The 15,426-nt window shown below is 40.5% G+C and overlaps 1 protein-coding gene across 2 annotated transcripts in view; it reads right to left on the bottom strand.

The window, feature by feature from the left end:
- The window catches only part of cadpsa (Ca2+-dependent activator protein for secretion a), a 199,583-nt gene that overhangs the window by 65,270 nt on the left and 118,887 nt on the right, over positions 1–15,426 (bottom strand). The window contains exons 14-17 of one of the 2 annotated variants that reach the window (XM_074648789.1): positions 8,330–8,431; positions 8,169–8,232; positions 7,691–7,814; positions 3,966–4,034 (exon numbers count right to left, since the gene is read on the bottom strand). In XM_074648789.1, the coding sequence (XP_074504890.1) occupies positions 3,966–4,034; positions 7,691–7,814; positions 8,169–8,232; positions 8,330–8,431 (359 nt within the window). The remainder of the gene's footprint in view (positions 1–3,965; positions 4,035–7,690; positions 7,815–8,168; positions 8,233–8,329; positions 8,432–15,426) is intronic. The other variant, XM_074648797.1, reaches the window with a different exon arrangement.

Below are 15,426 nucleotides of genomic sequence, written 5' to 3'. Positions count from 1 at the left end.
ACATTTTTTGGAGGGGTGGGGCGTGGCACAATGAATAATCCATTCGATTTTGGATACCTCTGCTAATCGAATCCATGCTCTGCTTCATAACCGCGTGGTAATGTCAAAGCGACTAATATAAGATTAATACATCCACTAAGTGTATTTCGCTGATGTTTCTGACTGCGAGTAGCCAGGCTTGAGTGTATTTTTTCCCATGAAACAGACTGTATTTCACCAGTATTTCTGAGTAGCCGCGACTTCGATGTGTGACGCAACTATGCCATGGCAGGTGTATTGCTCAGGACCCGAGGAAGCGGAGTGTGAAGTGCGAAGTTGTTTGTATGAGAATTACAAGCAGCAATACCACATGCCAAGCATTGAGCCCTGTTTTGAACCGGCACTACAGATATTAGTGTCTTAAAGGAATCATAATGTGTGTTATGGTCCAGTTTAGCCGGTATCACTCTCACATATCAGCACCATCACACACACACACACGGTGCTTTACAGGGGTTGAATTGTCCACATCAGAGACGCGACTGTCTTCATTTCACCTACTGGCAGAGCTGTTGTAGCTCAGTGATGTTGTGGACAACACAGCAGGATGATGAAGGATTGCCTGCTGGAGTTCCAGTCATGCTAACATGGCTGAACGCATCCAGAGAATAGGACTTCTGTACTGGTCCAAAGTGTGTGTGTGTGTGTGCGTGTGTGTGCACAAATTGACAGATTCATTATGTCAACCTGAGACAAGGCAGCTCAGTTTTCGATTGTGATGGTTATCATCATTAAACGCCTCACTGGGATATATAGTATTATTATTTCATGACCAATAACAGATATTTCGGACATATTGGAAGTTTGAAGGTCTTATTTAACCCGAGATTGTCCAAGTTGTTGTTGCCAAGTCCAGTCACTGCTGTTCAGTAGACACTTTAAAGGGACTCTGTGTAAGAATCAGAAATTGCTTGTTAACAGCGACACCTGTGGCCGTTAAGTCAACGAAAGTCAGCGTCCTGTTGCTCGTGCTCGTGCTTGTCCTCGACACACGTCGGCTAAAACAACATTATCACTCTATATGTCACCTGCTTGGCAGTAATGTTAGCTGACCAGACGAAGGTCTCTCCATGAATCAATGCTGATCCTAGTGTTGGCTTTTCCTGCTTCAGCCTCCCGACCGCGGCCGGAGGGAACAGGGGAGACACCGGAGTTTTGGTTGGAGACGATAACGTTTCTCTCTGCGGAGCCCCGTCACTTCACAAGACACGGGAAACCTCTGTTGGTCTGGAGGAGCTGCAGCAGTTATTTCTGCACAAACGTCCACTTCACGTAACGTCCACGTCACTTCGTCCATTCACTAGATATTCTCAGAGCTAAACTAACTCTTCTGCAGTGTGGAGTGTGTGCGCATGCACATGAGAGGTGGAGCGAGAGAGTGAGAACGAGCACGGTGTGTGAGTGAAGGCAGGCAGAGGAGCAGAGTACAGCAGAGACTCCGGCCCTGGAGACCAAAGCTACGGTCTCCCCTGTGTCTTCTGACCACCGTTGGGGGTCTGAAGCAGGAAGAGTTGACACTGTTTTGCAAGACGGGCTTCACTAGATATAACTTTGCGGTTTTGGTGCTTCCGTGTAGTTTGTGTTGGAGTCTGAGTCTGATTTATACGTGTAAGAAATTACAAACAGTCCCTTTAACATCTATTGGTATCATACCAGCTCATTGATCTCAAGACACCGTGGAAAAAGATAGTGTGGCAGCCACCGGGGACAATGAGATGAGACTTGGGTACTGATTGTTTCCTTTGCCATCAGGAATAATATCTCTTCTCTTTGTACACCCTTCTTAAAAAACAAAGCTATTTCTTGGATTGAAATATTGAAATGTTACCTGCATGAAGTGTTTTTCTTCCATGTTTGAATGCTCGCACCCTGCGGCTCTCTCGGGTTACTCATCAACACAACTGATTTTCGCTGGTAAATTATCTTAAATATTGCTCTCTCCATTTGCCAATCATCAACTCATTTCTGTTCTCCTGTTGTGTTTTGTCAATGTCACATCAGTTTCTATGCTTTTTAAGGAATAGTTATCATTTGGCCTCACACCCAATTTGATGTAGTATTTTACATGGTTGTGAAATTGCAGTTCAATCAAATCATTGTAAACTTTAATTCTTGGTCATTTCCACCAGAAACTTGAATTTGAAACCTTTCAAACTTGAATTTGTATTATTTCTCTATGTCTTCTTCTAAGGAACTGATGAATCTCAACAAAGGTTACATCTCCGTTCTGATCTTGCGGCGCAGTGAGAAACATCACATGGGGGGTTGAGGAGGGGGGGTCACAACGTTCCTGAAACATATTCTGTTAAATTCATGTGCCTTTGCTGAGCAATGTACAGGTGTCAGGAAGGTGGTGACTGGGTCTATGGTGGTATGGGGTTAATAAGGGAGATGAGCTAACAGCAGACATACAGCGCAACGTCACCTGGATCCTTCACTTTTTTTCTGAGATTTCTCCACAAAGAGTGATTTTTTGTTTTTAAGGACAGGAGGTTTCAAAGATGGAGAGAAAAGGTAGAGAGAGGTGGGAAAGTGTCAGGTAGAGGGCGAGGGAGAAGAGATTATTCAGTACAGGTAGTACAAGCTGAGGAAAGAGAAGACAGGAGTCAGAAATAAAGGTAAAGATTAGATGGAGTATTCAATAGCAAGGCATTCAATGTAAACTCGGAAAAAAAAGTTTGTAAATTTGTGTTTTGTGGATTATTTCTCTGTTGTTACAATGCTAATTAGCATTATATTTTACATCGTTGGAAAGATGATGTGGGTAGCGCCCAAGAAATATTTGCCAAAATTCTCTGCCAATGTTAACAGTGTATTCTCCTGTTGGTATTGACTCTTGTTTTGAGTTGTTTGGTGGATTGGATGATTGAACTCTCTATCAGTAACAAGGAACAACCAAGACATATTGGCTATTTTACACTTTATTCATTTAATACACCGTCAGGAGCCTCAGTAGCGATGGAAGATCCATACGCGTCACAACAGCCTGGCTGACCTGCAACGAATCCTGGTTGAGGAATAGAACGCCATCCCACAGCAACATGTGACCAGGTTGGTGACCAGCATGAGGAGGACACTAAATCGGGAAATTTTTCTTGGGCATTACCCACATAATCAGCTGTGCTGCTCATCCCACAAATGCATGATCCTTACAAGTTGGACATCAATGTGAAGGTAAATAAACAGGCTTTCCAACCATGTAAAATACAATGACCATTAGCATTGTAACAACAGAGAAATAATCCACCAAACAAAAATTTCCAAACTTTTTTTTCCAACTTTATATCTACAGCCTCTGAGCCAAAGGTTTCATATTTAAGTGCAGTTTGTGATATAGAAAACTTTAGAAGAAGCAAGAAATAAGGACACAAAACACAAAGCGTCTTCACTTTGACCTAAAATCCAGTATAGGGAAATCTGAAAAAGCATAAAAAGCTGTTAAAATGGTTGTTATATATGCCATCAGCATTTAATGATGGTTTCATTTAAAGACAGAGGCACAATAGATTGCAATAGGAATGTGTAACCTTTCCTTTGAGAACTCATCTAACCTGGGTCCAATGATACCCTTTAAATAACTGCAGGATGTGGGTGTCCCTTTTTTTAATGTATTGTGATCATAAACACTTAAAGGATTTACACACAAGCAAAGTAAAAATGCATTCAAGTCGCAGACAGACAAAGACTAGGTGGTTTGGGGCAGGACAGAAAACAAGCTCACAGAAAGATTAGAACGTGTTTCGGTCGGCTAAGCGACAAGAAACCGTAGACTTTACAGATTAAAAACAACAGCTACAGACAAACCAAAAGGACGTCAGGAACGACAGAAAGGTGAGGTCGCTTGTTGTGGTTGGCGTGCATACTGGTTGTAGAGAAACATAGAAGGGTGCAAAGATGGGAAGGGGGGGGATGAGGAAGGTACTCACGAATGGTTAAATCCATCACTTGAGACGCCAAGCAGAAGACAGGATGCTCATACATCTCTCTCTTTTTCCCTACAGAGAAAGAGGGAGGATACCGAGGCATGCGAGAGGAGGCCGAGGTCAGAGAGGTGAGCACAGAGGGCGCTAGGGTTTGACCGATATCAGGCTTTCAGGGTTCCGGTACACCTGCATGTTTTTTTTGTGCTGCAATTTAATATCTTACAATTTCACACATTTCTTACCATAAAAGCATATCAGCATTCAGTTAATTCAGATCTAAAATGTATCAAAGGTGCGATATGTATCATTTTGATATCTCAAATTATTATTTGCAAATTAGAAAGAACAAAATAAATAAAATAAATAAAATAAATAAAATAAATAAAATAAAATAAATAAAATAAATAAAATAAATAAAATAAATAAAATAAATAAAATAAATAAAATAAATAAAATTACTCCCAAAATCACAGTATAGAAGAAAAGAATGCAACTGATGTCAAAAGTAACATTAGACACATTTTACGCTTTCCCTATTGTACTAATGTCAACAGGTCCTTCTGATCGTGCATTTTTATAAGCGTATTTTTAAATATTGCCTCAAACTTATTAAGCATGTCACTCATTTTCAAGTTCCTCACTACAACTGTTCCATGAATTCACACCTTTAACGGAAACACGATGCTTTTTGCCCGTCTCCTTTACACATTCTTAATCATATTTACTTTCTTTCATTTTATTCTTTCGACTTTCGTAGCAGTTTTGTTTAATTTGTAAAGCTCATTTGAAATATATCAGAATTATCAATACATCAAAATTTAATAGAATTTGGATTTTGATTAAAAAAAATTATGTCACAGTTATTATTCTATAGATTTGTACAGTAAATCGAGCTCCCTTTGGGCTGTAAATAATCCAGCATTACACAAAAGGCCACGTAGAAACTGATAGAAGTTACTAGATGATCTTCTTTTGTAACCATAATAATACTGATGTTTTTTTTGCTTTAATTTATCATTATGAAGTAAATGTTGGTTGCACAATGTAACGGCTGTAGAAAAACATCACCATTGGCGTTTAGAGTGGTTCCCTATAAGCCACGCTTTTGCTATGCTTTTTATATTCTGTCTGCCACCGGGTACGATCTCCCGGGAAAATAAAGGCTCCATTTACGGCACAAAGGAAGTATGTCAACCGTTGCGCAACCAAAACAGGAAGAGGATAGCGCTTTTGGTTTCCCCAGGAGCTATCGGTAGCCATCCCCAGTAACCAAAGAAGTTCTTTATCCCCAGTAAAAGGAATGGCGGACGGTTGAAACTCCGAAGTAACAGTGGAAAACAAAATGCAGTGTGTTCTGTTGTTGGTAGTTGCCAGGCTCTATGGAAAAGAGAAAGAGACCTAATACCACTTGTAAACGAAAGGGGGGGGGGAGTTGAAAAGTTGTCTATTGCCACTTTAATCAATTAAAATGCTACATAAAGCACCTTTGAGAGCTTCCCTTACAAATATGTCCTCAAACTGCATCAAATCATCATATCTCATATCTCGAGGTGGATGACGCTGACTGACCCATCTCCATGATTTTCATTGATATGCCAAACTACGTATCAGTCAAACCTTAGAGTGTGTCTGGGGGTTTATAGATTATGGGCTGTCTACTTTGGATTAACCATTCGTTCCGCCAAGCAGAGATCAAATGTGAAATATCAGAGTTTGTTTCCCCGTATAGGTCAGGAAGCACACCAGTATGAAGGAAAAGGGGTTTCGGGGATAATCAACAATCACAACTGAGAAACTATGGTTCATCTTCCTTAGTGTGATGTGTGATTAGGTGATGGTTTCTTTACAGACATCGTCTTAAATTGACCATTTCAAGTAGTTAATTAGACAACAACATTTTGGGGGATATGCTTGTTCACTGTCATGTACTTCTAACTGATCTTAGTTAATTGACAATTACAGTTACCAAGGTAAAGAAAGACATAATGTGTCTTGCCAAAAACAAAATTTTAGCAGATTACATTTGAACGCATTATGACAACGTTACGACGTACCTTCACCTAAAACAATATAATAGAGCTTGAACACATCATAATATAGCTCAATGCTACATTGAAATTAGTTATTCAGCCCTGCGGTAGGCTACTGTGGAAAAACGAGTGTATCACATTTTCAGAATTTTGGCATCGACTTGGTACCGAAGTATCGATTCTAGTGACATCCGTTCTGAGCTGTCGTGTTTCTATATTTTATTTGTAGAACTGGACAAGTTTAGCTTGAGGAACAGTTAGCCTTCAAGCTATTGTTTTGAACATATGACCAACAGGTACAGTGACGCAGCGTCTGGAATATGCCGGTCCTCATAAAGAGGTTGCCAGGTTTGAGCTCTGTCTTGTGAAAAAAAGCTCCTGAATATATTAGTGACTATAGCTTTCAAGATGAAACATGTAAACAAGCGTCTCAAGATCATTTCTGTTAAGATTTGACGCTGTAAAAAAAAAAATTAATTGAATTTAAATAAGACAGGAGTCGTTGACGGTGTATTTTTTACTCCTAGCTGACCTTTGTGCTAAGACAGGCTAAACACATCCAGGACTTATCTCTGTACTGGACACACATCAATTTTTTTTTATCTCAGTCTGGCTAAGACAGTAAATAAGCATATTCCCCAAATGTCGGTGTTCCTGAAGAAGTTTAATATCCCAGATACAGTAGGTTAGGTGAAAGAATTATCACATTTCTGTAAAAAAAAAGTAAAAATAAAAAAAGCCCTAAAGGTATCAAATAAGTGGTTTGGAATAAAATGTTTCAGGGGTCTGAACAATATTTATGATGCCCACTAAAGAAAACCTGGACCATGCAACAGAAAAAAAACCACTGTCCCATCATGTCTTGTTTATTGGCCTTCCTGTTTTCAAACAGAAGCTAATGACAAGCAGCAGAATAAGCCAATAGACAAGGAAAAGAGAGGAGTGAGTATGGAAATCATCAGAGAGCGAGGTATAGAGGGAAAAGAAGGAGCATCACTTCAGCTACCAGGCAGAGTCAAAAGTGGGAGACAGAAGCAGTTTAGCACTCGGCTGGAAAAATAAGCTGAGGAATGATGGACGGAGTCAGCGTAAAGATTGAATTGAATGCATTTTTACTTACTGTTAGCCTACATTTGCTACTAAGATAAGATGCAGATAAGGAAAAAATAAGCATAGCATTTGTGTTAAAAACAACTGTCATTGCCATTAAGTACAGTATGAAAGAGGATTATGATTTTTCTGCAGCTGTGAAGGAAATTTTAGAAGTTAAGCTTTGTTTTGAAATTCAGAATTGCAATAAAATATACTACAGCATTGTATATGTGATTCTAAGGATCCCCGTTGAAAATGCACATCTGTGGCATGTATGTAAATTCCCATCTGAGCATGGCTAATTCCTCATACCAGGCGAAGACCACGATGTCTACGGTACTTTCCTCATTGATTCATCAGTGTTTGCCCACAATGTTCTATAAGCTTGCACATAATTTAACCACATTTTGCAAGCTCCGTCCCACTTAGTTCAGAAAACCTCTCAACACCGCATTTAGAATGTCTCACATCTAGATTCTTACGTGACAGGAAACTCTCACAAACTCTAACTGACTCGACAGGATAAGAGTTGTTACGTTAACAGCCGTATCAAGACAGAACACCCATGCTGGGTTTTCCAACTACAGTAGTACTATTGTGTTTTACCTTCCAGTTTGGCATACTCCGACAGGCGTTGGTAGTTGACCAGAGCTGCCTGCTCCAGACACTTACGGATCACAGCCTTGACTTCATCTTGTGGAACCGGAGTAACAATATCTTTCATGAGAACCTAGAAAAGGAAGGAAACAGCAGCATGTTTTATTTTCAGTGTAGATAAACATAACACACAAAATTTTAGCAAACATAATCACGACAAGACAAATGCCAATCGGTAAGAGTATGTTTGACTGAAAAGATATTTGGGCTGCACATTGGGAGACATCATAAACATAAAAATAGATTAATGCCAAGACGTTTATTGTGTGATTGAGAGTACTGGCATTGGAATTGAGTAATTAGAAAGAAGGTTAAAGATGATAGAAAGTTGTCCTCTTAACTTATTGCACACACACTTCTACATAGAAGAAATGTTATTGAGCCAAAAACAGCAACTTCCGTCTGTCCAGCAGTAATAAGGACTTACCCTTTCAAGCAAGGACAGAGTTGCTTTCAGCGCTCCCTCTGGCCGTCCAAATGGAAAGCAGTACCTATGGAAGCAACAGATTTTTTGGATTTTCATGTGGACTCTCAGCAGTCCAGTTTGGCATGAGATCAGCACGTGGTGGCCGGACACAGTTCCTATACCTGAAGTGTGTAATCTGGTTCTCCAGAAGCACCCGTAGCCTCTCCTTGATCTCCTCAAAGTGCTCCCTCTCTTCCACGGTCACTGTGCCAATACCATCAGGCCTGAAAGACAACAGCATTTACAAGCAATGAAAAAGTTTTGCAGTCTCTCCAGAAAGTCTGTCTTGTTCTGTCAAGTGACGTAGTATATCGAGCGACCGTTATTGGAAGTTATGTGGTAAAATAATAAGTACAACAAGCGAGAAAGTCCCCTAAAGGCCCCGACACACCGAGCCGACGGGCGGCCGTTTGGGGCCGTCAGCGTCTGTCAGCTCTAGTCTGCCTAAGTCTGAGGTTTTTCGGCTGATTTAGCATGTTGAATCGGCGGTGAGAGAAATCATTCTGATTGACTGTTCAGCTTAAGCGAATCAGTGCACGAGAAGAGAAACGGAAGAGAGAAGCAAGCAAATAAGTAAAGTCAAGAGGGCACACACAGAAGGCTTCATCTCATCTGATCATTCCAATACACGGATATTTTCATAACGACGTGGTCATCTGGAATGAAGCCAAGTGGTGAGTGAGAGTGGCGTGAAAATGGTCGGCAGACGCTGCTTCGTTTCAGGTATGTATCATATCAACGGCTTGTATATCCGCCGTCCTCGGTCTTCCGTTTCCCCTTTTTGAATGATGAATACAGACTACTGCTGCCTGCTGGTGAGGAGAGTTATTCCTTCTCACGCAGATGCAGAACGTACGTGCTAACTGGGCGTCAGCTGTAGTCTTTGCGGTGTGTTCAAATGCAACTTGTCGGCCAAGACAAAGGTGACGTGTCGGCAGTCGGCCTTCATCACCCGTAGTTCTTGGTGTGTCTGGGCCTTAAAGGGCTCATATTATGCTCATTTCCAGGTTCATAGATGTATTTTAATGTTGCACTAGAACATGTTTACATGCTGCAATGTTAAAAAAAAACTTTATTCTCCTCATAGTGTCTCTCTCACTCAGCCTGCATTTAGCCTCTGTCTGAGAGATCCTGATTTACAGCCTGTCTCCTCCCACTTTGCTCTGATTGGTCAGCGTTTCTGTCAATCAAACTTCCTCAACACAGAGTCACTCCCCCCGCTCCTCTTTCCCCTAACGGAGAAAGAGGAGCTAGAAACCACTTTAAAGTTTATAAACCAGAAACTTCACCCAGCGCACGTTACCGGAGGAATCTGATCAGCAATCGGCGACACATGATGAACATCTGCGGTCCAGATTCAGGTTTTCCTGACGGTTTCTCTCAGGTAAATAATACTATTTATATCTCTGTTAGTTAGCTCAGTGTTTACCTCATGCATCAACTCTGTAAACCGTAAACATACACTCTGTTTTACGTCTGTCTTTACAGATCCATCTGTGAGAAATGACCGACAGAATCATCCCAGAGGAGAAGAAAAGCAGTGAGCAGATAGTTCTGTTTACATGGAGATACAGAGCTAACCCGTTAGCATGTAGCTAACCCGTTAGCATGTAGCTACATGCTAACAGGTTAGCTACATGCTACCGCTATGAGACGGTGTGTAAACACAGCGACCATCAGGGTGGAAAATAGAAGATGTGAAACAGTAGACAGTTCATTATTTCTGGTAAAAGACACCTGATAAACGTATGGAAGATCAGAGTAATGGTATATTAGTTACTGTAGGAGCTATCTCTGTGTTACCATGACTACAGACCGCCGGAGCTTAGTTTACCGGAGTGTACCGGAGCTGAAAGACTTTCTCCTGTACCTGGTCAACATAACTAACTAACAGGTGGGATGATTAAAAATGCTGTGAATAATTAATATTGTCATCTGTCTACTCAAATAAAGTTTGACTGTGAAACAGAAATGTGTTGTGTTGCTTACAAGTCACTATTTACTACCTGTACTCTGCTACATGCATGACATCAAATATATATAATATATAAATATCCGCTGTTTAAACAGTGTAATTACATAAAGCCTTTGTGAAAGAACATGTTATATTTAGATGATGGGAGTACATGAAGACTGTTCTGCTGCTTGCAGACTAACAGGAGCTACTTTGCTCATAGTTCGGTTGAGAGTGTGTGGGGCGGGGTCAGTTAGCTGAAGGTTCTCTCTGGTTCGACCAGGAAACCCTTACATGGCTTGCAATTCTCTAATGACGTCAGAAGAGAAGGAAAAAAAGAGAAGTGATTTTCTACACCCATTTCCGGACAAACGGAGCAGGAGAAAAAGAGAGAGGATGGTCTTTTATGATACTATGGTGACCTGTAGACACACTGGGGACAGATATTGATGTTTAAAAGACATGGAAAAGTGCATTTTGCATAATAGGTGACCTTTAAGCGTGGGTGAGAGGTTGAGGTTGATGGGTCAAACAAACAGGGCTTTCAGCCAGGAGACCACTGTTTGTGTCCACGGGGGCAACCTGCGGGTCTGAAAAGTGAAACCAATGCAGTATTGCCTTAAACTTGCATTCTGTCAGGGGCGACTTCTCTGGTTGCAAAAAGAAGTCTGATTGTATTACTTCAACCCTTTCACAGTGTGTTTTCAGTTCATGAAAGTTAATTGTAATCATTTCAGTCATCTAAAAATGTCTTATTCAGCGTTCGGTTGTTCTTAGCTCCACCCTTTCGTGTCACTTCTGGTTGCAAATAACCAAGATGGCGACGGCCAAAATGACAACAACTCGAGGCTTCTAAACATGGATGTATAAAGTGAACTGGATACAGCGTCGGAGGCTGGCCCACGTTCACTCCTATGTAGCAAAAAAAAGTTTTACTTCCGAGTATAAAATTACCGGGATTTTCCGGTGATCTTCCGCATCCATTGAGCCCATAGAGCAGGCGCACTAGCACACGTGACGGACAGTAAGTTGTAATTCCACCCTTTGGCCTCTATGTAAAATTTGCTTTAGAGTCCAGCGATCTTCTCGGGGGCTTGGTACAAAACGGCAGTCCACAAACCAATGGGTGACATCACGGTGACTACGTCCACTTTTTATATACAGTCTGTGTCCATGTCCCCTGTGAATCCAAAAGTAAACGTTGACTTTATACCCTTGTTACGTAACCTTGTTTTATGTAACACTGTTATACTTGTTATGTAACATCAAGTAAGAAAGTCCGCTAAGGGCAGTTACCTTATGTTGTTACGTTATTATTTGTTTTTTTTCTAACCTTTACCACGTGGTTTCATTGCCTAAACGTAACCAATCGTTTCATAACGTTAACCACGTGTCTTTGTGTGTTTCTGCAAGCGCGATACGAGGCTGATGAAACGTATTTATGAACGTTGTGATAATTCGTTTGGTATTCAGCACTTATCTCGGGGTGATTTCACATTGGCAGTTTAGTCCAAATCGTGGCGTGGTTCACCTAAAAATCTATCAATATAAACACTTATTGGGTCTGGACCAAGAAATTGTCTATGGGGGCATATTCTAACATCATTAATGGCATTCTTGAACTGTCAGCCATGGATGGCTGTGGGAAAACTACAAAATGCCTTATTGATGTTTCAGTACAGAACATTGTTGATATAAAAAACTAATTGCTATGCGTGTATTGAAATAATAAGAAGAATATGATATAACAATGATAATACATTCCATAGTTTGTAATGTTAACTGTAATATTGCATTATAAAATTTGGCAAACTTGCCATTCAAATAATTATTTTGAATTGACTGATGATATCTTTGACAGAGAATAAACTGTGTGTGTGTGTGTGTGTGTTCGTGTGTGTGTGTGTGTGTGTGTGTGCGTGTGTATGTGTGTGTGTGTGTGTGTGTGTGTGTGTGTGTGCATGCGATGTGTTTATCGTTTGTGACATGGTTGGGTCTGGGTGGAGTATGAGCAGAGTGCATGTGACAGAAGACGCGTTGGACTGGTGGCCATGACAGCATGATGAGAAGCAGGAGACATGACACTCTCCCTCTCTCTTCACTCTCTAACCCCCCCCCCCCACACACACACACACACACACACACACAAATACACATACACGCACACACACACTACTTTTGACATGTCATTTCAGCAGACAGAGAGAAACTGTCTCTGTGAGTGTGTGGTGGTGGTGGTGGTGTGGGGGGGGGGGGGGTATATTTGCTGCACTGCTCCATGAGGGCTTGTTAGATTTCGAGGAGTCCCGATTTGGGAGTACAAATGGAGCTCAATGTGTGCGATTCTACACTGGTTGCTTTGACCTCGCCAGCAGTTTAACAGCCAAGACTTATTCAGCATCATAATTTTATTTTTTTATTTTTTTCAAAAGTAGAATACTAACAGGATGGAGTTACCAAAATGTTAACAAGAGGTGCCTATATTCTAACTTTTGAAAGTTCTAGCAGGCTAATAAAATGAGGAATGTGACCTGAAAGCTCATCGTAACAAATTGGTGTTCTTTGCATTAAATTCAACTAGCACAGTGCCCGTTCAGGGCGTGGCCATTCTGTTAATACTACTTGCACACATTAAAAAAAAGGCTACCCAGTTTGGGTAATTTTCAACTACATGGCTGAGTAAATATTGGTCCAGCAACACGCTGGATTAATCTAAGCAAGCAAGATGGGTTGTTCATTTAAAGCAGCAATTTGGGTTCATCATTCAACCCAAATATTGGAGTTGGAGTGAATTTTACAACATAAATGTATTTTCATGTTTCCTTACAGTAAAATCTGTAAAAATCTTATTTTGATAGACTGTGCATAAAATAACTTGTAAGCCTAATTTAAAAGAATTTTTTTTATAGACATTGGTAAAGCAAATCATTAATAATTGCGATAATAAACACAAATAGTTTTGATATTTTATTTGTAATAGGATGTAGGGTTATGGCCTTGACTCCTTAGCCTGTTGGGGGTACTCCACCACGCTTGTTCCAACCTATGATCGAGAGAAAGTAAAGAAAAGAGGATGGCTTCTTTTTTACCATCAAAATAATAGATTCACCTTTTGTATACTGCATTGGTAACATCGGGTATACATCAAAATAACGAGGTGGTCTCGGACCGCCTCTAAGCAGACTCTGGTGCCGTTCGTTTGTGGTGTGAAAGCAAATGAACCAACCCCAGGATTGTATGATAGCAGAGATGTGATTTCAAAAGCTACTACTAATAAATCCATCTGCTGATTTTGGAATCTGTTCAGGAAGCGATCTGTATTTAACGCCATGTATAAAAGCACATCAGTGCATGTATTTTCCCTATAGGGCAAAAGCTGTTAAAGCTGTTGCCAAAACAGTCAAATCAATGAGTTATCCGTCAGTCTGTATAATATCATGTTTACTCCTCTGGTTCGTTGGTAAAAAGGCAGTGTGACCAGGAACTAGACCAGAACTAAAATGCAACCATGTATCATTTTTTCCCTCGTTCTGGACCAAATGAAACAAACTAAATGATACGACTGAACTGTGATGAAACACATCAACGTTGGTGTTAATATTGACATTTATAAAAATACTTTGCCCGGGAGGAGAGTGGATGGCCCACTCTGAGCGCTCTCCTCCTGGAAAAGTGGTCTCCCAACAGTGGGAGATTCAGCACTAACCCAGCGGCTGGGCTGCACATAAACTACCAGCACTGTCAAAATAACCCAATAAAATGACCCAGCAGGCTTAAACCAGTGTTTGGGTAGATTAAATAACTTAGCATTGTTTAGTGTGCAGCGTTGTCATGAGGCGTGCCCAGTAGTAGATCTTGAGATATGCGAAGGAAATACCCACAGACAGAGATTACTTGATTTATAATTAGATGATGCTGCTACAGCGCAACCTATTGGCCAAATGGCACCAAATTCCCCATGGTCGCCCAGACATCATATCTACGCATTCCCACCAAATTTAATTGCTCCAGCTCAAAACATACAGGAGATATGCCATTTTGTTGTAGTACAAGCCCTGCCCACAACATTTGGCGAAAATTTGAGGGCCAGCTATTCTAATACTATATGGAATATCAAAAAAAACTATTTCCTGCTTGGTCCAGATATGTTCTATACCAAATTTGGTCAGGATTGCTCAAAAGTTGTAGGAGGAGCAGCAAAAAAAAATTGGACACAATTCAAAATGGGAGGAATGCAAAGGGGCGTGGCTTATATGGATGGATTCTATTTTTCTTTCTGAGACCGAAGGTTCAAAAGTTACAGGCTAAAAGTTCGTTGTTACAGCGCCACCATCCGGCCAAATTGCACCAACTTCGACACTACACGTCCTCGGGTCCCCAGCAATACAACAGCCAAGTGTGAAGTAGACCGGATGAACTGTTCTCGAGATATACGAAGGACACACACACATAGACGACCCAAAGACAGACAGACAGACATTTCTTGCTTTCGTAGTTAGATGATCCTGAATGAGTTTTTGGCCCCAGAGGTGATTATTTTTTGTATAATAATCAGTGGCTTGAGTATATACGTTTGCACTTTGCTATAGTTATATATATATATATATATATATATATATATTATGGCATGCCGTTCAGGAAATTATTATATACTGTATATAATGTGAAATTTGAGAATATTGAATGAAACTCTGATAATATATACAGTATATATATACAGTATATATACTGTATATTGCTTTTTTTTTAGTGGCTGGTGATCATATGCATTCGAAACGTATTAGCATATTCGAGCCCGACACAGAAAGAAATCCACAGTAAAAACCCATCTCACCTTTCACATTGTGACAGAAAATGAAAGAGGGAAATTTCACACTAATTAAGTCCTGCAGGGCTTTCTCTCTCTTTTTTTCTTTTTTTTTTTCTTCTTCCAGCCGTGTGTTGTTTTTTGGCAGCTTCCTCATGTTTGCTTGACCTCATGACCTCACAGCTCCGATGACGACAACAAGCAAATGAGCCATCAGTGACAGACAGCAAGCCAGCAACACTTTCACATCTCCTTGTTATATGCAGGGTACCACCACATCACAGTCCTTAGGGTACATTACCATGTTTGCTTTAGAAATCTCCTGCAATGAACATTTAAAAAATAAAATCCAACTGGAAATGACTCTTAATCGTGTGTAGCATACTGCTAGCCTTAATTTGTCATTTCATGGATCACAATGTATTTTTTTGTTTCCTGAATCAATCGGTCTGGAGCTG

This window comes from Sebastes fasciatus, chromosome 1, assembly GCF_043250625.1.
Source record: "Sebastes fasciatus isolate fSebFas1 chromosome 1, fSebFas1.pri, whole genome shotgun sequence".
Classification (NCBI taxonomy): domain Eukaryota; kingdom Metazoa; phylum Chordata; class Actinopteri; order Perciformes; family Sebastidae; genus Sebastes; species Sebastes fasciatus.
The sequence above is the reverse complement of the archived record's forward strand: the minus strand, read 5'-3'. Positions and strand labels throughout refer to the sequence as shown.